Here is a 22,094-nt window from a genome sequence, read left to right as displayed (position 1 = left end):
AATTCAAACTATGAATTAGTGAAAAATCACAATACATATTTTCTGTGCAAATGTTTTACCATTTTCTAAAGGGCAATGCTTCAATCCAACAATAAAATAAGCATCCAAAGTTTCCACAGACATGATGTTGGAGTCTTTTCGAAAAGTTCTGTCTTGTGAGCCGTTTTGAAAAGTAGCTTTTTCAGTCTCTCTGATCGGTTCTGTGGATCATTTGGTGCAGACAACAGAGAATAAAAAGGTTTTTTTTTTTTTTTTGAAAGTGTACATTTCAATTTCAATGAGTAAGAATTGAGTTTTATTTTGAAAAATGCTTTACTTCCATTAGCACATTTCCTTTGCTTGTCTGTTTTTCTTTTTCATGCACCGTTAAGCTTTTTTGTACACCGTCCTGCCACTCAGAGGAAAATATATGCTGCTTAATACTGGTTTGTGGTACAATAAAGTTTTGGGGACTGCTGATGTGAACAAAACTCCCATAACACAACGAATTTTTTGCATTTTCACTTGAAATCGTGCACAAACAGGACCTTAATTTGACTTTATTACAGCCCAGCACTGGAGACAATAGTTAATATTCTACAGATGTGAAACAATGAAGCTTAACAGCTGCAATAGCTTTCAATGCAAACGATAAGTGGCTGACTCCAATGTGTATTAAGCGGCAGTGATTCGATCGGTTAGTGGCCACCGAGCCGATTGACCTGTTTCATCCACAAGCAGCCCTTATTTATTCCCCGTCCAGCCTCCGTCCCCACGTCTCCCATCAGTCTGATGTGATAATTGCGTTCACAGCCACTCTTTGGTCTCCCAGATCGCCAGCGTGTCCCCGGAGAGCTGAGATGTGCTTTAACACAAAGCAAAGCTGCAGTGCCACGTGCTGCCAAAGTGACCCGCCAGTCTCAGATATTACGTAAATATCCCATACTGTTGTCAATACAGCCGTTTGTCTTCCGTCAAACTGAAGCCGTCTTTCTGCTTCAGACAGATAACACCAGCACACAGTATGCTTTACAGCCTTCCAGTGGAGGTGCATTATTAAGTCCTTTACATTATTAAAACCATCTGCCTGTTATCCTTTAATAATTCAGCGAGGTTTGTACAATTCATGCCTGATTTTGTTCAACATGATTGTTGGCCGCTAATGCAAGGCAATGGATGTGTTTTGCGAGGCTGGAATACAAATTCCGCAGCTGGATTTCTGAAAGGTTTAAACGGTAATGTGAGATGATTATGTTTCCACGCGCTGCGTATTTATACTCTGAAAGATTTACAATGACAGACTTTTCGAGTGTTGAAGAATAGTGCAGCAAAATTCAGTAATAGCACTATCTTATGATTATTACATACCTGCTGGCAGCACAGTGGAATCCAGGAGCCAAATAGTCCGCTGGAAAAAGAAAAAAGTTGCTAATGCAAAACAAACACTTCATAGCTGGTGTAAATTAGGAGCAAGTGAAAGAGCACCGCTATTTACCACAGCAAAAACATTATCATCTGCACAATATCCGGATCCCATACTGTACGCTCATCGAATACCATGCGTCCCTTGTTAGCAGGCACTTTGAGAAACTCAATTAAACTATGTTAAACAGTGAATTACAAGCTTCAACTGACTTTTACTTTTTGGTTATTGTAATATAAACCATAAGAGGAATAAGAATAATATATTTTGGACATACCTGAAGGGTTATTTTCAAAAAACGTTTTAAATGCTAGATAAAAATATGGAACCATAAATGAACTTTAATTTAACCTCTACATTATTTGAAATCTTCTGTGAAGCTCATGATGCTAAATGATTAGCTGAGCCGAAGGTTTAATTCCATTCAGTAGCTAGCTAGCTCGCTAGACACATGGGTTCAAGCTAGTTAGCGCTTGATATTAAGTCAGTCATACACAAGCATGTTTTTGAAATCCACCACAATGCATACACCTTTGCATACTTTAGATTTTGTTTAACTGTGTATTTGTTTTTGGCTTTTTTTTTTTTTTTTGCAAATATCTAGAAGTTTGAGAAGTCACAAGAAAATAATATCGGCATAATTATCATCACCATCATTATTATTATACTTAGAAAGAATTGAATACAAGGTTTCTTATGTGTGAGAACTACTTTTATACTTGTTTTAGGAGTATCAACCGTTGTTTTTTCTCTCGTCGAAGTTTAAAAAAAACTTGTTCTCTTCTACTAATTACACACTCATTTTAATAAGTCATGTCTGTTTCTGCAAAGAAGTCATGTGTTCTACTTGAAACATAGAAAAATATTACAGCCTTAACAAGTGAATTTCAGGAAAACAGGAGTTCGAATTCCTGTTTTGATTGGACTCTTTAAATTTTCTAGTTGGTAGTTTGCTACAGACTAACTTTTAATCGTGATAGCACCGTCCAGTGATTCATTTCCACTTAGTAAACACTTTCAAACAGAACAAAAATATTCCACCATGTTAGTCATTTTAAAATTCAAATCTTCGCCCACAGTTTTGTTTTACGTCTGTTTCCTTGAAGGCTGGCGAGCACCAGCACGTAACATTTCAGCCTTTTCATCTTCCGCCGACACCCCAGGCTCCCGTATTTACATGTGTTGAGCGCCGTGTTTCTATCCACCCACAGGTTCTATCAGATCCGAGCTGGGCTGAAGGTCTCACCTCGAGTGCCCCACAGGCTGATAGCGACAACACAGGAAAATACAGGTAAGGTCAATCGAAGGGTAACCCACCCCACCCCCCCACCCGGCACACTATTTTTAGACTTTACCGATCTGTCTGGACAGTCGATGACTCTCTAATTCGCTCCATGGAAGCTCGGCAATCTCTTATTTTTGTTCGCAGTTTTCTGGACGAGCACGTTGTCTAATCTCTTGCTTCAGTCAACTGTTTTTATGCACCACAGACGCACTGTGTATCAATTAGCCTCAGGGGAAGACAAGAAAAATAACTCCTGCAACCAGTGTCGCCTCTGTGTTCAATTCTGACCCCTTGAAGATCGGTTTATTTTGCAATCACTTTATTTCTACTTTTCCAAACCAAAACTATTGAAATTATCTGGATTTTGTGTTTCCTTTGGGGTTCCAGCTGTGGCTTTAAAATGTCACTGGTTAGTTTACATCTCATTAGTAGACAGTTTATGTCTTATTGTAGCTTTATGTCAAGTTACAACTTGTAAGCGATTTTCTTGTTTTTTTTCCTCATTGAAGTGTTTTTTTTTTTTTTTTCCCAAGAAGTGTTTTTGTCGTTTGTACCTTACTGTAATGGTTTGACATCTGTAGGCATTCAGGTAATAGTAACTATTTCCTTCAGGGCCATTTTGTGACTGATGGTGTTGATCTGGATTGTAGCCCTTTGGCGCTCCACTGCAGTAACTTTATGTCATTGAATTGTTTATGTGAGCCTTTTGTTCTTGCTGTTTGTTGCCTCATTGTTGTGGTTTTGCATCTCTTCATTGCTATTTTGAGCCTGCTTTGTAGTAGTTTTCTGTTTTTTTTCCTTGTTACTGTCACTGCAGTGGTTTAAATTCTCTTTGTAGATGTGTTGTGTCTCACTGTAGTGGTCTGAAGTCTCTTTGTAAGGCTGTTGAATCTCACTGCAGTGGTTTGAAGTGTCTTTATTCTTGTTTAATTTCTCATTGTAGTGATTTGAGGTCTCATTGTAGTGGTTTCTGTCTCTATGACTACGTTTACATGCAGTCAATATTCAGGTTAAGGTCAATATTCCGGTTTCTGAAACATTTTGAATAACCCATTGATATGCTTAAACGGACGGTCCGGCTGCCGAGCCCTTGCGGAGCTCCGGTCTTTTTCCGCAAGGACCCTATTTTTCCGCTTGCCGGAGCCCTACCGTGTCAATCGAGACAGAAGCAAGTCGGGTGCCGGAAGGAAACGCGACACGTGTTCCAAAATAAGTGACTTCAAAATAAAATCTGTGTCGTGTTTTTGCCTTAATATTATATTTTTTTACTTTTTCTGGTAGAACACAGAACAAACAACGTGATGCAGTCATTATACACATTAGAAGAATGAACGGTTTTGTACTTCGTCACTGCAGGAAAGTCAAAGGACTCCAAAACGGCACAAAACAGCTCTGTTACCGGAGCAGCTCTGTGTTGCCAGATTGGGCGGGTTTCATCCAAATCAGTCTTCTGTTTCGAACACGTCGGACGGGTTGATGAAATGACTATGTGTTTATGACGTGTTCCTTATTATACAAATAAGGTTTTAATGTGCATTTTCAACTGAGACGGCGGTTTGGGCTGCTTTCTATTGAGTTAAACGGGTTTCATATTGTTTTCGGGGGACAGCGACAGATCTGGCAACCTCCTCCAGTGCACTGCAGAGACACCGCAGGCAGTGTGAATCATCGTGCTGCGATGATTCCGGACCGGAGACGGACCGCAGCCGGAATGCAACCGGACCACATCCAGTGTGCATGAGGGGTTACTCCTGTTTACATGATCAGGAATATCCCCATTAAAACCACAGTGCACAGACTGCATTTGCACTTCATGCCACTAGGTGTGCTGTTTGCATGTTCAACCTTATTTTACACAGACACCACACAAGAAGAAGGCTCTCTCTGCATGTTGTTAGAAAGAGAGTGTGAGCCGGCAAGACGTGGTAACATGTTCAATGATGCGATGCACCTTCTTTTCAGTAAAAGAGAAAAAATGAACAATTGTTTCCGCACATTTTATTTACTTATTAGCAGTTAAACTGTATCACAAGTAGTTCCTGCACTCAAAAGACCAAGATTCCTTACGGATAGAACATGTGCAGAACAGTATTTCACGTCCCTTTCGACCGGAAAATTCCGATGCGCGTTTATATGACCAGAAATTCGGGTTAGAAAAGGAGTAACCCAGCGGTAATATTTGTTTTTTTTAAACCGGAATATGAGCATATTCGGGTTTTTGCACGTACTTACATGGCTGTGCGCAACCGGGTTTTTGCGAATATTCCAGTTAAGAAAGGGTTACTGCCTGCATGCAAACGTACTCTATGAAGATGCATTGCTTCTCATATAAAAGCTTTCTGCACTTTCAGATGGGCTGTATCTCATTACACTAATATTGTGCCTTTGTTGCTGTTTGGACTTCCACTGTAGTGGTTTCATGTTTGTTTTGTTGTTGTCTAGTACTTCAGTGTAGCAGCTTGATGTAAAAATGCAGGTTTTACTTACACTCCTTCATAGTGTACCCTTGTTTGCTACTTTGTAAGTGTAGATTTTGAGTTTTCAGTTCAGCTTGCCGTTAGTTTTAAAGCCATTGGTACATGCCTCGCATCCACATTGCTCCTTTTGGTGGAATTTTGTGTCTCTTTGTGGATCTGAAGACTTTTTTTTGCTGTCTTTCACCTCTTTGTAAATCTGCGTCTGTTCTGCTGCTTTTCGCTGGTCGTTCTTCATCTTCTTGTAAATATCCCGCATCACTTCGGAGGCACATTTCCGACTTTTCATGCGTGTCTTTGAAGCTTGAACACAGAAATCCCTGACTCTCGTAATACAGATCAACCGCTTTGAGCAACAAGACGCACTTGAGCTACGGGAATCGTAAGACACGACCTGACATCATTAAATCTCAACAGGTGAAAACCAAAAATACACAAATATTACAGAGAGGAAGATTCACTCAGCTTCAATCAAAAGTACCAGTTCAGGTTAGATGAACCCTATTTATTGATATTACTCCATTTCTTCATCTGATCAGATGTTGATATCAGCTGGAGCCTGTCTGCTTCAGATCTTTTTATTTATTTATTTTTTTTTTTCATCTTGCCGAACGGGACTGAGGCTGAGAAAAATCTCCACGGTTTCACGGCCGCACATTTCGTGGCTGAATTACACTCATTGTTTTGGACGCGCTTGCCTTTGAAGTCTGGGTGAAAACATCGATCTCTCTCTCCGGCGATGTGCGTTGGAGCGGCGAGGGGAGGGAAGGAGCGGAGGCTCGTATTTTTTGCACCTTTTTCCCGGAACAAACAAGCATAATTTTACACTGCAGCGAACGTGGGAATGTGAGAGAATGCAGAAGTTACCATGCAGTAGTATTTACTGAGATTATGGTGGAGCGGCCTTCTCAGAATCTGTCAGGTGTTTATTTCTCTGGAGGGGCACGATGGGAAATCTGGACTGCTGGGGAGGAAATGATTTATCTCCTCTGATCAATATCATAGATCTTGATGAAAAACAAAAAGCTGTGTTACATTGTTGATGGACTCCTGTTCCCACATTCATCAAGTTTGGCTCATAATTCAATGAGCAACATATCAATATAAAAGTCTGGGGTTGACACAAACATTATAAAAACGTCTGTTTCCATGGAAACGTCAGAAATGCTGAAAACAATGCACTTAGCCTGCCAGGCCACGAGTTGCCACTGTTGGTTGTTTTTGTAGAAAACAATGCTCTATAAATAATTAAAATTATCCTTGTTTCTGGTGTTTCCTGATGTTTTCTAGGTTTCATAACGTTTCATAACACTTTACTGAAGCAAAATATAAAAAAAAAACGATGCAATTTCACCTGAGATTTATTGTGATATATCTAGCCACCGCACATTTTTGGTTACATCAGAAGGAAAATCAGTGCAGGTCGGCTCAAAAGGAGGAAAATGCTAAACACCAGGCAGTTCTGTTACCAAGAGTTTAGATATTTATGGTCTAGTAAAGATCTCTGGGGGTAGGAATCAGGCGATCGCACGCTGCCATGCTGTTATTAATGGGAAACACTGGTGCGTATTGGGTGATACCGCCGCCGTGCGAGCTCGCTATTAGTATTAGGGCGTGAGAGTGGTGTCTGGGAATTTTACAGCTCTGCCTTGTCTCTGTGATTTAGGGCCTTTGGCTGCCTCCTTTGTGTTTGGAAACCGACTGAGTCACCCTGCAGAATACCTTTAATATCCTCCAAAGTCGCGTTGGAAATGAGACGATTTCATTAAAAAGAGGAAAATAAAAGTCGGACTCATTAATCACACGTCCCAAATACAATTAAACAAATGAAAACTGTAGTGAAATGAATCCACATTTGTTACGGCTGATAATCTCGATTTTCTCCGTTTTGATCAAATGACTGGGATTATCGATATTATAACCAGCAACATGTTAGAAGCTGGACTTTGTCGGTGAAGAGAGATTCCTGCACACGTTCCGTCCTCTCCCACATTCAGGGGTTATGATCGAGCGTGTCTGAATCTAACCGAGCGTCAAAGTCTGGATCTCTGGCGATGCAGAAAGCCGTTTCGCCGGCAATACTGATTCGCAGTAATAGCGGCTATTTTTAGCCCCTGTGAAGACCGAGGCGCCCTGCGTGCGCGGGCTCGTGCTCGCTGTACTTGCGAGGACCGGTCCCTGACAGAGCGGCCCACTGTTCCTGTGAGGACGTCTTGGAGTGCTCTATCTGATTACATCTCAGTCACAGGTTGTTTTTGCGGCCGTGAGGCCCGGACGGCGCTATAACGCTAGAGGGGCACGGCCGGTGTGCACGTGAGCGTGCGTGCGATGGCGAAGGTGACGTGTCATTGTTTCTGCCCGAGACGCCGTGACCGCAGTACAGCAGGGGAAACAGCTTGCAGCTGAAATCCCGAGTATCGCCGACACACAGGCGGACTGCGAAAGAACCGGGGAGGAACGGTGCTCCACCGCGCTATTTTTAGCTCGCTAAATCCTGGAGGTGCAGTTTCACACAATGTCAGCTGAGGAAAAGGAGGTAGATCATAGTTCAGGGTGGAGTTTTGCAGCTGTGTATGAGTTTAACCTCGTCGTGCGCAGGGTGTTACATTCAGTTCACACAGTTTAGGAGTCATTGGGTCTTTTTCAGAGAACCGCTGGGTGGAAATGTTTTCAGTCTAGTCTTGAGGTGAATGTTGGAAATACACACTTCTGTGATCCATCCGTCAATTTTTGGACAGTCGACCAGGCTGAATGGTTACTACGGTGACTGTCAACCATAAAACTGTCTCCTATTCATTAAGGCCTTGGTGTGTTTGCGCAGCAGCATTGTTTTTTTTTTTGTTCATCAACAAGGAGGCGCTGCCCTCAAGAGTTTTCTAGAATGTCTCATTTTGGCCTGTTTACACTGCATTTTCCAAAAGTTCCACCTTGGGAGGATCACAGGCTGACTCACCAACTGTTAAACACCACAAACAAAATTCAAAACATTCAATTAATTATTCTATTTCTTTTTAACCCAAAAATAAACCTCACTTTCACATTTCAAAAAGTATTGTCCCTTCCGCCTCCTGACAGTGTGAGTTCAGATTCAGCCTGAAGTTCATGTGTTTGGACTGCGGGAGTAAAAACCCACAAAGATGTTCACACATGGTCTGGACTGTGCTCAGCACTGTACGCTCATGCTGAAATGTATTATTTGTATGTTGGATGTGTTGGATCTAAGATTTGGACTGTGAGTGACGTTTACCTGGAAAAAGCCACATTGACATGTGCAGCAACGAATTGCTTCACATGTCAATCTGAGATTTCACTCGGCAAATCCGTTCGGGGAAGGAGGGACTTGCTGTAAAACTCTTTGCGATCATTGGACGGAAGGACACAGTGCGCCCGCCTAACCATGTTTGGTTTCAGCCAGTCACCGCAAAGAAAAAACCTCTTGCTGATAGTTTTTTGAAGAGGCAATAGAGGATTCATCCAAAACATTTAATCGCTGTCGGGATTCGCTGTTATTTCTGAGGCCAAATATCAACATGGGAAAAAGTGTACAGAAAAAAAAAACACTATTCTAAATTCATTTTTATTAGGTTATACTTTTTTGCCTTAAAAAAAAAGTCTCGAAATGCATTTTTGCCATCTCGATGCCTTGTTTTGTGATTTTAATGCAATTTTATGCTTTTCTTTGTTTTTGTGCAACGAGTGAAAATTCTGACAGCGTTCAGAAACTACAGCCGACCTTTAGAGTCACGTCTCACTGCAGCACACAAGATGACAGATTTTTGAATTCTGATATGATTCCAGATCTCCCAGAGGAGACTATCAGTGTGTAACCCCCTTGAGAGAACAAACATCCCTCTTTTATTTTGAAAGAACCAATTATTTGACAGGTTTTGTTATCAGTAGTGACTGACCGAGGTCTTCTGCCAGTCTTCCGAAAACCATGAGCCCATTCAGGCAGAGCCGATTCCATCTGTGTGACATTGAGCTAACATCGCTGTTAAATTATTTGCAGGGTGTAATGATTTCTTCACACCCTTGTTGCTGCTTGATGTGACCGTGATTTCAACACGTTTCCATTGAACGTGGCCAGCGGAGACGCATCAAACGCCTTCGGTTCGCACGGCTCTGCTACGCTGCGTTCCCGGCAGGTGTCTGGCCGTTATCGCATCCCCGCACATTAAAAAACCCGCAGAAATACCCTCCGAGCTGGAGCCACGGCGGCTCTGCGCTGCTCTAATCTGCTTAAAGCCTCTAGTGCTCCACATCTGCTGTGTGTTTGTGCTCCGGCCGCCGCCTGTCAGTAAGAGCGCACAAAAAAAAAAAAAAAAAAACAACCTCCATCCTCGTCGTCATGATACTAATATGAAAGAGTGTCTGGGCCCGGGCGCGCCGTAAACACAGATCCAGCTCTCGACGCTGTGGCTGGAAAATCCAACTGTTATTGTGCGTGAATCACAGTCATTAAATGCTTCAGTTGAGTGTGTGACACGATCCTTCACTCGCTGTTTTTTATTTATTTACCCCCCCCCCCCGCCGAAGGGCACAAATAATTGAAATGTCAAGCGTACTCTTTCAAAAGAACACGGTAAAGGATTATTTCCTGCGTCTGCACATGATAAATGTATTTCTTCTGGCTGGACGGAGCGCCGGCTGCCGCGGTTATGTTGGGGATTCTGGCCGCGAGGTGTGCAGGCTTAACGCATGACCTTGTGGAAGGGAGCTGCAGGAAGGCGGGGATGGATAGAAAAGACGAGGGGGGCGGGGGAGGAGGGGGGTGGAGGCTGCAGCCTTCCAATTACAATACGGACGGACCGGGTCCTGGCTCGGATGGACACTCCCCGCTGCAGCCGCCTCACACGCCGCTGCATGGCGAGACACGGGAAGTCGACGGCGTTTCACAGCCACCATTGTTTTAAAAAATATGGCACCAGTTTCAATGCAGCAGAGGATTATTAATCCTCTCGCCTCCGATTCCTGTCGTATTCCAGTGAGTTTCTGCATTGCGAAGTGAAAACAAGGTCGGAAAACCCCGTTTACTCAGTCTGCTCAAGCCAGACACACAGTGGTGGGCATAGATACAGTCAGTCGGGCAGCTGGCTCATGGCAGCTGAAGCTAACAGCAATATCAAGGCCTTGTTTATACATTTCAAGTGAAAACGCACCTTTTTTCCCTTTGTGTTTCACAAAAGTTTTCTGTTTACAAGGCAACATCTTGAAAAACGATATGATGAGTACAATGAAACCTCTGATGAGGGGGCCCGCGAAGAGCAAACAAATTTGTCGTGAGGACAAATTTGTGTGCAGGGACATGCTTTCTATTGGAAACACACCTTAAAGAGCGGACACCTTTGCCAAACGTGCACAAGGGACTAGTGTTTCTGGCAAATTCCAGTCAGCGCAGACAGCAAAATGGCCTAAATACAGTCAAAGTACATTTCTCAAGTCCTTCTCCCTGCAGAAGCTCCTCATGTTTTTTATTTAATTTTTTTTTTTTTGGTTTAATAATCCGGCAGCTTCTTGCTTTGTGTTTGTTTACAGAGAGCAGCAGAGTGTGGAGCTCTGTGCTCCATATCTTCTTCTCTGGTATTTCTGGTAGAGTTACAGAATTGCAGCGCCACCTTAAGGACTGGCACGTGAACTACATTGTTTTGAGTCACTGTCATGAGGTCCTTTGGATACAGGCTGTTTTAGCCTGAAATGATTCATATTTCAGGCAAATTTAGGTTCAAAGCTACTTTTATACAACCAGATTTTTTATTTATTTATTTATTTATTTATTTATTTATTTATTTATTTATTTTCACCAGGAATGATATACACATTTTCCAAAAGTTAATAAGATGACGTACAAGAAGCACCACTGTGGAAACAATCTTTCTCAGTTTTTATTTACATTTGAACAAAAAGTAGCATGTCCAGAAGTATTCACACATCACCCAGGACAGCGGTTCATGAAGCTTCATCTTCACATCATGCAGCTATCAAACTCTTCTGATAATTACTGAGCAGCTTGTTCCATGTCGCCACTGCTATTTTTGACCTTCCATTTTCAGCAATGAGCTCCAACTCTTTGTTTTCAACATGTTCTCCATTTAGTCCTCACAGCATGTAAAGAGACATCTCTCGCGAGGGGACACCACCACTTTGATTTTTGGGTGTCCCCTCAGAGGGTTTACATTAGGATGGACAAAGTTAGATTACTGAGTCCCCAGAGAAAATAGACTGGGAGTCATGACACTCTGGAGGAAAACAAACAAACATGCGTTTTGCACATGCACAGCAGCAGTGTGTCAGAAAAGTTGCATTTTCCAATGTAGACGAAGTTTGTTTCCAAAAGATCCTACATAGACAGGTTGAATTCTAATGTTATGTGATAATGGTCATCATCACTTCACAGTTGGTTTGGAGGAAACAAGGAAGTTTTCAGATATGCTCAGTTTTTTTGTGACGGGCAGATAATCAGACAATCAGACACTTTCCAGAACCTCTCTAAGAATATAAAGTCACTCATCTATCTTCTATACCTGCTTCATTCAAGAAACCTGCAGAGCAGTTCTGTCATTCTCATTTTGCAACTTTTCAAGAATGAATATTTAATTTCCAAACTGCTTTTTTTTTTTTTTTTTTTTTTAAACTTTCCCTGCAGGTTTCACCAGACATGAAAGTGACACCGATTCATTCTTAAAGCGACACTAAGGAACTTTCAGTTTTCGTTGATTTTGGCGGCGCCAGTGGACAAAAGCGGTAGTGTTTTGCCTGACCGAATACTACAGTTCCCATGAGGACTAGCGCGTGGCGTCATAAATTGCTGTTCCCGGTGGCGTGCTGTCGGACTGAACTCGCCTTCATTTGTTTCCAGTGGCTGTGTGAAGGACGGACAGCGACGAGGTCATGAATCTAATGGTGGCTAAACGATGTTATATCATGATGTGACGCATGCCGTAAAGCAGTCCGCACATTTGGAGTTTTTTAGCGTGCAGGGTTCCTACCACCCTCCTCACAGCTGCTCAGTCCAAGTGAAAGCAATACTGACGCCCTCAGGCCGTGACAGAGGGGTCATTCAACTAGTTGTAAGTCGATGTATCATCACAAAAGATATTAAAAAGTTTTATTAAGGTTGAAAAGTTCCTTAGTGTCGCTTTAATGAGATGAAACACTTTTTGTTTGTTTGTACTAATTAAATCCCCCTCCAACAAAACACACCTTTGTGTGTTTGCAGCACTCAGGGGGGATCAGTGTGGTTATGTGTATTATGTTCTTGCACTGGTGCAGTTTTGTGTGTGTGTATGCAAACAGCGCTGCTATCAGTGTCAGGGCTAATATGTCGGCAACGCGGCGTTCTTATCAGGGCCTAATCACTTTTTGCTCCCGCGGTACAAGATGTAACATTTAATCAATTCTGCTCAACAAACGGGCGCTGAAAGGGAGTGTATGCACGAGTGTGTAAAAGCAGTAACTGCAGCAGCTGCGGTTCATTGATTTGAAGGACTTGCCGGTGTATGGGAGAGGTCAGGGAGGCACCTGAGGGAGAAGACGAGCTCCTCAACGTTGCAGCGTTGTGTTTCCTCCCAGTGAGACAGGAAGTCAAGCCAAGCCGCGCTATCAGCCGGCGACAAATTAAAGGTGCTGTAGGCAGGATTTTGCTAGTCAATGCTAATTTTTCTGTGTCTTCTTTGGATTAAATGTTAGAGTATCCATTGATAATCCTTTAGGAGTGCAGCATAATTGCACTATCGCGAGGGCGCAGCGTTTCCATGTGTCTCTGTTCTGAGCTGAAAAGGAATCTCGACAGCTCCAGGTATCTTTGACCAATCAGAAGAGCCCCTGAGGCTCTGACCGTGATTGGTCGAGGGGCGTTCGTCGCATGTTCTTGTGGGAGGGGCTTAACTTGCGTGAGGGCGTGATGTCAGAGAAAACAGGACAGGATTGGCTGTGCTGGGTTTCAAATCGCCTTCTTAGATGGGTCAAATCTCCATCTTGCTTAGGTAAACCTAAGCAAGATGGCGGAGATGCGGAATCCTGCCTACAGCACCTATAACCATCAGACTACACAGCGTATTTAGAAATCAGTTTGAAAATCCAGTGTCTCACAGCACAAATTTTCTCTCGCATTATTAAATTAAGACTTTGCTTAAAGTTTTTAGCAATTTTCAAAAAGTTTTCAGTGGCTCCGACCACAGTTGTTACGTCACCGGACGCCCAAAAACACGCAACTAAAATTTTCCATTTCCACTAAAAATATTGTGTAAACAGTTTTTTGAACAAAATGTATTTTTTCTGACACTACTCTGCAGGACACAATAAAATTTTGACATCGAAACAGAAGCTCTGTTACTGCATAAATAAAACGAGCGAGGAGCTACCTCACTGAGATTTCAGTAACATTCACACCACAATGTTATTTTTTTAAGTCACGACCTTGATTTGTCAGAAACGCAATTATACACACTAATATGCTGTGAAATGTGTTTAGTACCCATAACAGACAATAATAAGAAAAAAAACACAATTTCTGTGTGTATGTGTGTGTAAAATAAGCAAAATGAAAGAATCATATAAACTGAAGTGTCAAAAAGTGTAAAAAAGGCCAAATTAGGCAGTTTGTCTATTAAGTCTAATACAGGGATGTGTATAATTTAATCATAGTATTCAGTTACAGCCCAAAATAGCTGCTTTACTCTGTGAGGTATTGTTTCCCAAAGGAGCTGCTACTGAAACACTTCTGCACACTTTCACATCTGCCAACACACTCACAAGGCTCCGTGCGTGTTTCCAGATATGAATACTCTCTGGAATCCCTCGAAAAATCCCAGCAAACATTTGCAAATGTCAGGTCGCGCATTCTCATCAGGCCCATGCAGCTGCTCCTGCTGTCTAAATGTCAGGTTCGTCCTGGTGATGGTGAAAGAGGCGGCTTCCTCTCTGCCTCATGTCAGCAGAGGGACAGTGTCCCCGCGGCGTTTGAATGTTGCGCCGCAGTTCACTCTTGTCGTTGTGTCCCTGTCCCCCCCCCCCTCCAGGAGAGAGCAGCTTCAGCTCGGCGGGGGTTTACGACGGCGCCGTGTTCAGCCGCATATTCCAGATCCTCTACAGGAATGAGGAGATCGCGGTGAACGACTGCATGATCTTCAAAGTCCACCTGCTGCTGGACGGAGAAAGGGTGAGTCATCACAGTGACATTTTCACAGCACGCACCGACACACAGGGGATGATTCTCTGCCCTCATTTCCTGGAAATTCCCCCAGAAGAGCTAATTTGCCCCGGCTGTGGCACACACGCGCAGTAGCAGTGTTATCGCAATTGGAGCGTTTTCAAAAAGTTGCGTTTCCTCTTGAATCGGATCAGTTGAAATAAAACCGTGAGCTGAGTCCCTAAATGTAATGCAAGTTTTTTGTTTTCACTTGAAAACTTCTCATTAAATTAGGCCTTAGATCGAAATTTGCTGGTAGTGTAATGAATAAACAATTAAATAATTATAAATATGTATTCAAAATGTATTTGTTGTGTTATTGAAAGCACCATTTATTGCCTGTGGATCACAATGTGAATAAAGATTAAGAAAAATATCAGACAAGACCAAAAGTTTGGTGGTCTGGTCGGTGCAATGTGATTTAAACTCTGTGTATTTGGCTCATCCACTCACCCATAACCACTCCTTAGCTGAGTATGTTTTGACATTATTTTCCACGGTTCTCATGTGTGTTATTTTAGAATAACACACACATCCAGATTTGCTTTCCGAGAGTGAAAAAAAAAAAAAAACAGAACAAAAACTGCATTGCCTTTGTGGTTGCGTGTTTTAAAATCCATGACCGCTAAATCAAGCAAACAACAAATGTAGTCTAGTTTCATTCCGCAGCTGCAGCTTGTGGCTTTACAGCATATTAAAAGGCCATTAATGAATGCGTTTCATCATTCTTTATTCCCTCGCACGCACTCGTTTTTCCTTTTTTTTCTCCATCCGACACAAACAATGCTCCCCTTTTCATAACAGATAGATTTAATCCAGTTAATCAGAGCAGAAAGAGAAGATGTAATATCATTCGGCTGAAAAATTATCCCGAAAGTCTCTGGTGGGCGGAGGGCTCTCGCTCAGTGCATTCATCTAAATTTGTAGCTGGCCGTGTTTCACACTCACTGCTTAAAGATAACGCTGCACAGCCGACGGTGTGGCTGCGTGGAGACGCTTTGCCAAGACACTAATCAAGTATCTTAGCAACACCTGAACGCTTGGATTGATGTATGTGTCGTTTTTAACGCTGAAATTTCCTAATCTGTAGTAGGAAATTGGTCAATCAAGTTTGCGTTCGTGGTGTGAGGAATGGACTGTGGTTTGACGCAGCACCTTTGACAGAAAAGAGATTATCTAAACCTCTCTTGGGAACTGATGTTGTTGTGCTTTATATAAACAAAGCAGGATTATCACTCCTCCATATCATTAAAGAGACGCGTCTGCCTGCAGCTTCCTGGTCGTGAAGGATCTTCTGCTAACGTTCAGGCTATAAATACAGCAAAACGCCTTCAGTCTGCTGGAGTCCAAGCCTCAAAAAGTCAGGATGTTTTGGCCATAAAGGTGCAGATTTACACATTAAAATGAAGGTGATCCTAATATGTTTGATTTCATTTGTTGAAACAAGTGAGCTATTCAGTGTATTTCAGCACATAGACTTGACCTGCTGAGGTCTCTGAGGTACAGAGAATGGCTCAAAAAAGACAAATTATCCAGCAGCAGTTCTCCGGATGAAAATGTCTTGTTGACTTTAGAGGTCAGAGAAGGGAAATAATGGAATCGTCACAACATTTGTATGCAAAAGAGCATCTCTGAGCTGTTGAAGCTTCTACAGGAGATGAAGACCACTGGATGTCGCTGCTGTCGGCTGAGAACAAGAAACCGAGGCTACGATTCACACAGCCTCATCAGCACTGCACAATACCAGACTGGAAAGACCCAGAACATCTGATTAGTCTCCATTTCTGGATGTCAATGTCAGATTTCATCAATCACATTCCATAAAATAAAAAAGTTTCCCTTCTTACCTCAAATGTCCTCGGAGAGGTTCGTCTTCAAAATTTGTTACAATAACTGATTTAAGTTCGGCCGTTTAACCCCCCGTAAAGGCTACGCAATGGAAAATTGACTCTCCCTCTTTGGAAATGAAGCTGTCCAAACCTTTATAGTCACGGAAGCGTTATGAGAATTACTGAGTTCAACAACCTGTCTCTTGGAATTAATGCCCTTCAAATGACAGGTGCATGCAAATCGACTGTCCGTGTTAGCTCAGATGATCAGGCATGTAAACCTGCCAGACAGTTATTGATGTACTGTCCTTTACGGTTCCGCCATGAGCACGACCCTGAAAATCCACTCCGCCTCTCAGGAGTCACTAGAGCCCGGACTGATCAACGATGACAGAAACAATACTGGGAATACGTGGGAGCTGGGATGGCCCCAGCTCCAGGCTAATGGTCCGTTTGATGGCGATCGCTCCTTGTTCAGCCGCTCTTCCACATAAACAGGGTTGCAGCTTGAAGGAGGATCCCTGAGACTGTGACAGAAGTTCAGTCTCACATGGCTCTCTAATTTTAGAAGATTTCATTAAATGTAGATGTTAGAGAGAGAGAGAGAGAGGTGTGGAGACAGAATAGCTGAGAGGCAGATCAAATTTCAGCCCTCCCGAAGGCTCTCCGCTCATTAACCTTCCGGAGGTTATCTCCTGCTCACGGCTACAGATAGCACGGACGAAAATAGCCCCGCATTTCCCCCTGTGTACGCCCTTATGTGTGCCTAATCAATCTGAACATCAATATTAAAGAAAACTTGCAAAGATGTGTATATTTGCCACAGTTACAGGGAGGGGGGGGGGAAGAAAGAAAACCACTGGAAACAAAAAAAAGTCTTGACGTTCAAAAGACTGTTCTGCCCGCTCTCGGCAGCGTCTTTGTAGCTGGCGGCCGGCTTTTGTTTTCCTCACTTTGTTCTTCAAATTCAAGCCGCCGTATACCATGGTGCTTTGAACATGAGAGCGATCCGGTTTTGTCGGGATCGGAGTATCACAGGGGAACATGGGTACTTCATTAAAAGAACACCGATGTGGCTAAATCAGCATTGCAAATGAGGTCGGTCACATTAACATCATTAGCCGCCATGCTGCAGTGAATCCATCATGGTCTTAATGGTCAATCGTGACAGGCGTTACTTCTCAATGACTCGGGATTTCACCTTTGACACACACACACACACACACACACACACACACACACACACACACACACACACACACACTCACACGCATATGATTGACAGTGAATAAATGAAGATCAGAGCCTTTGCTACAGAGAGGGGGGTGAAGATAACACGGAAGCTGAATTGGTGGTTGTCACAAGTGAGCGCTAGCTTTTTGAACATGTCGCCCTTGAGTAATAACATTTAAACAGTGTGTAGGTTTTGGGCCGAAGCAGAACTGTAATTCGGTTACAGTTTTTCCATCATCAAGCTGCAAATAAATTGCATTATTGCTGTCATCTGTCTCATTGATTTACAGCTGTAAGCCTCATCTGTTCGTCCTTGTTGGCTCAGTAGGGTGTCATCAGTATACATGGGGTACAACACACATCTGAGCTGGAAGTTAAAAAGTTTTCTTTTTTTCCTTTTCAAGGCACGATTACAGAACCTTAAGAGTTTATTGGTTAAATGGTCACAATCTTCAGTCTACAGCGGTGTGTAGATGGACTGGCTGGTGCATACTGTAGACTGTTAGGCTGCTGGAGGTGCTCGTGGCGTCGATGCAGAGGCTGGGCGGAGGTCGCTCACGGCAAAGCATAGCCCTCACTTTTCGCTTGCGCTTGGAGTACAAATGAGGCTTAATGGCATTTAATGAGTACTTGTATCAGTCCTCGGTATCGGCGGGTAGTTAAAGGTTAAGTACTCATACTTGTACACGTCCTTTAAAAAAGTGGTTTCACTGCATCCCTCTTTTTGAGGCGCGTGTCAGGAATTTTAATTAATCTTCATCACATCTACGAAAACTGTTTTAATAAAATGTTTCATCACTCTTTTTTTTTTAAAGGTTGACATTATAAAAGCATAATTACATCTGAACTTTCTTTAAAATGTCACTTTATTTCCATACAGTACACTTAGCAGGACTAACCAGCGTCTCTGTTTGCAGGTGGAAGAAGCCTTGAGCGAGGTCGACTTTCAGCTGAAGCTGGACCTTCACTTCACCGACAATGAGCAACAGTAGGTCTCTGAGAGAGAGAGAGAGAGTGTGTGTGTGTGTGTGTGTGTGTGTGTGTGTGTGTGTGTGTGAGAACATCAAGACTTTCCCCTTGTGCAGCTTTTACGCGGCAGCGAGAACGCAAACCAGGCATGAATAAGGGGCCATTATGTCTCCTGGCTCGCAGCCACTGCTTCAAGCACCTGATCGCCACTGTTGTGCTCGCAGTGCGGGCGCAGTCACGCGTCTGTTTGCTCGGGTAAAACACGGCGACGGGTGGCTGCTGCTGCTGCTGTACGGACCCGCGATGGGGTCGGTGTTGCGTTCCTGTGCTGACACCTTTAAGTTTTTGTCATACCTGGGTGATTATAGTATTTCTTAACACTGCAGCAAACTGGATCCTGAACCTCCCTCCCTCTGCAAAGCTCGGGTTAGATGTTGCTTCTGATAATCTGAAACACTTTCCTCCACCCTGGATGCCCTTTAAAAGGAGGCTGTTGCGTTACAAGGAAGCTTTACGCCTGCATGCTCAAACATTTTCCTTTAAAGACTCTGGCAAAAAAATCAAAAGCATTCGTTAATGATATTTCATCATTTGCTCCTTTAAGATAGAGCTGCTCTTTTTGCCGTTAAGGTAAAGCCTCTCCAGGGTCACTTTTTTATTGTGTGCAATAAAATCGCTTAACTTGCTTGCTTGTAATTAAACTGCTCTCTCAGTAGTTTTGCATCTGCACTGCTAACCGTATTAACTCTTGTATAGTTTAAGCAGACTCTTTAAAGTGCTTCTAGTTTGCTTATTAGGCATTCAGTTTCACCCTGCGCTCCACCTCAAAAAACTCTAAAAGTCAAAGCGACCTCATTTTTACTGTTTTCCTGCCGTGGAAGTATCTGGATATCTGAGAAAATCACAGGTACAAGCCAAAGTTCTTGGTCATGTCTTCAGTCTTGGACATGTCTTGAGTCCTGGTATGTTTGATTTGAGGCAACAGATTTCTCCCTCTCTTCTTTTTTTCAAGGTTGGCAGACATCGTAACCGTCCCGTTGATCAGCAGTCGAACCCTCAGCCTCCACTTCCATCCGCGGAGAGGCCTCCACCACCATGTCCCGGTTATGTTCGACTACTTCCACCTGTCCGTCATCTCTGTCTCCATACACGCTTCACTGGTTGCCTTACATCAGCCGCTAATCAGGTACGGTCCAGAAGAGTTCCTGCTCCACACACCCGGTGTGTTTGTCTCATATAATTTATTCCCAACTTCTGAGTGTTTGAATTTCCCCCCTACACTTTGCTGGACATCTAATACTTCAATGTTGCTGTTCGTTCAGACTTTTTTTCCTTGGAGAGCTTCAGATTGCCTCTTTCTCTGATTTGTGTCAACATTTCTGTAGAGTCGAATGCTGTTGGATGCAGCTGCAAGGAAGGTTTTTTTCATTGATGATTTTAGTGAAACGCCTCGTCTAAGCTGAGTGCTATTTTAATCCAGACCATGTCTCTCAAATGAAGTAGAGAACCTTTGGTTTATCCTCTGAAAACCTTCAGCTGTGGCTCGTTTTAGCTGTAAACTGGTTTTCTGATCTAAAGCAATAATCAGACAGAGAGTTTTACACTGCAGCTTCTTACTGAAACATCTTTGCTCTATTGAACACAAACTGTGAGTCATGCTGCTCTGGAGGCGTCCATCGCTGTTATTGTCCATATACTCATGCATGTGCAGAGGAACTGTTTACTATGACAGCGAAGCCCATGTGGGGAGCAAGATTGTCAAAAAGCTGCTCAAAGTGTGATATATGAAAGCTCATATCCCGAAAAAGTCTTTAATCGACATCTCAGCCAGCATTTCTCTGGCTGATTCGTTAATTCAGTTGCCATTGCTAGTTTATCTTTCAGTTTTTTAAACATTTATGTAATACCATAAGCTGTCAATGTCCTGAAGTCGATTTTGCTGCATGCATTACGCAGATTGCTGCAGCACTTGATTGATTGGAACAGTAACAGCATTCGTCTCGCAGCTTATCCACACACACACACACACTCATGGCTTGTCCCTCCCATGTTTCTGCCTCCAGCTTTGCACGTACAGGGAAGGGCGCCTGGCTCGGGAAGGGCTCGCCGGAGAGCGCCAGCGACCCGTCCGCCATGTCTGTGGAGAACCTCATGTTCGGGGCCGGCTACTGCAAGCCTGTCATCTCTGAGGTATGTTGACCTTTGGCGGCTCGGATGTGTTCAAATAGGAAGTCGGAGCTCGTTTTTGTCTCGCAAAGCTGAAAACAATCATCCCCCGCTCGGCTGGCCCGCTACACCGAACGGCGAGCGATGGCGTAAACGCCACGGTTCAAGACAGACTCGGCGGATTTGGCCGGGATTTGTCTTGGCATGTCATCCAGAGGCAACAGGACTCTGATCTGGATTACAGATTGTAGGGTCTCTCTCTGCGTGGCTCATTTCATCGGGGGGCTTTGCGGAGCCTCGCAGAGCAGCACTGTGATTATCAGAGTATCTGATGGAGCCACCTGTCCAGGCATGCAGACTCCAGGCTCAGCATCTGGAACGGATCAGAGCTCCCGCTGGAAATGATGGTGCGGCCGACGCACCCCGGTGCAATCTAAGATTAAACCACAACCACACAAGTAATCCAATTACTGCTAAGAGTTTATAATCACGGTATAATTGAATAATTTCATTTTATGACCCTTCAGTCAAGCATACAATCAGACTGAGTCAGCGTAGTGTTAATAAATGAAAAACTGTTTTCTGCCGGTTTTGGTGTTTTTTTTTTTTTTTTTTTAATTCAGGTTGCGTAGTTAACTGTTTTCGCTACAGAATACAGAATCAGCATTTTGCTTTTTCATAAATGATTAATTCAACTGACTTTAATTTTATGTGAGACATTGTGAAAGGGAGATTATTTTTTAAGTTTAATAAAACATGTTTGATGACCTCTGGGAAGTGTTTTCAAGTGTGCTTCGCAGTAATAGTGATATGAAGAAATTGAGTAACTTTAGAGAAGCTTTTTACTTGAAAATGTTGCATAAATTGGCCCTTATTTCTTTTATTTGTATTGTTAGCTGTCTTTCTGTGATTTTTTGCATCGATAGTATCATGTAATTTTAGTTATTTAGTTATTTATGATTTTATTAAAAGTTTTAAGCATTAAGAAGTGTGTTTGAAATCGGGTAACATTAGAAAAGTCAGAAGAGAAATATTCTATAAAATCATAAGTTTAGTCTTCTTAGACTCAATAAACTTGGCAGTTTTCCTCCCATTTGCTTCGTCTCGGCCCAGTTAACAGTTATATAATAAATTAGTAAGAATTAAGCTTCTTAACGGAATCACTTCATTCATTATTAGAATACGCAAAATGTGGAAAAAGACCTATTCTTCAAACCATTTGATCCTGCTGCACAGGATGCAAGATTTTTTTTTTGTTGTTTTGGTTTGCAATCATTAATTAATCATTATAAATCACCATATTTGAAGTTTTTATATGTGCAATACTTTAAATATCTTTTCCATGGGTGAGTGACGCTCCAGGTTTCTGCAGCATGCATCTCGTCGCAGCCTCTACTGTAAATCCTAATGAGCTGTCCCCACCTTCTCCAACACTCTTCCTCCTCCTCTTCCTCCCCCCCTGTTTGTTTTTTTTTTTTTTTTTTCCCCCTCCCACCCCTGGCTGGGCGCTTTAATAAGCTCTGCGTTTAGCCAGGCGGGGGGGTTTCGT

At 42.8% G+C, this 22,094-nt stretch overlaps 1 protein-coding gene across 1 annotated transcript in view; it reads left to right on the top strand.

Moving 5' to 3' along the window:
* Positions 1 to 22,094, top strand: part of fam135b (family with sequence similarity 135 member B) — a 50,766-nt gene that overhangs the window by 10,991 nt on the left and 17,681 nt on the right. The window contains exons 3-7 of the mRNA XM_030120715.1: positions 2,614 to 2,693; positions 14,179 to 14,318; positions 18,328 to 18,398; positions 19,392 to 19,565; positions 20,443 to 20,569. Coding sequence (XP_029976575.1) covers positions 2,614 to 2,693; positions 14,179 to 14,318; positions 18,328 to 18,398; positions 19,392 to 19,565; positions 20,443 to 20,569 — 592 coding nt within the window. The remainder of the gene's footprint in view (positions 1 to 2,613; positions 2,694 to 14,178; positions 14,319 to 18,327; positions 18,399 to 19,391; positions 19,566 to 20,442; positions 20,570 to 22,094) is intronic.

Source organism: Salarias fasciatus, chromosome 22, assembly GCF_902148845.1.
Source record: "Salarias fasciatus chromosome 22, fSalaFa1.1, whole genome shotgun sequence".
NCBI classification, from domain to species: Eukaryota; Metazoa; Chordata; class Actinopteri; order Blenniiformes; family Blenniidae; genus Salarias; species Salarias fasciatus.
This window is presented reverse-complemented; position numbering and strand designations above follow the sequence as displayed.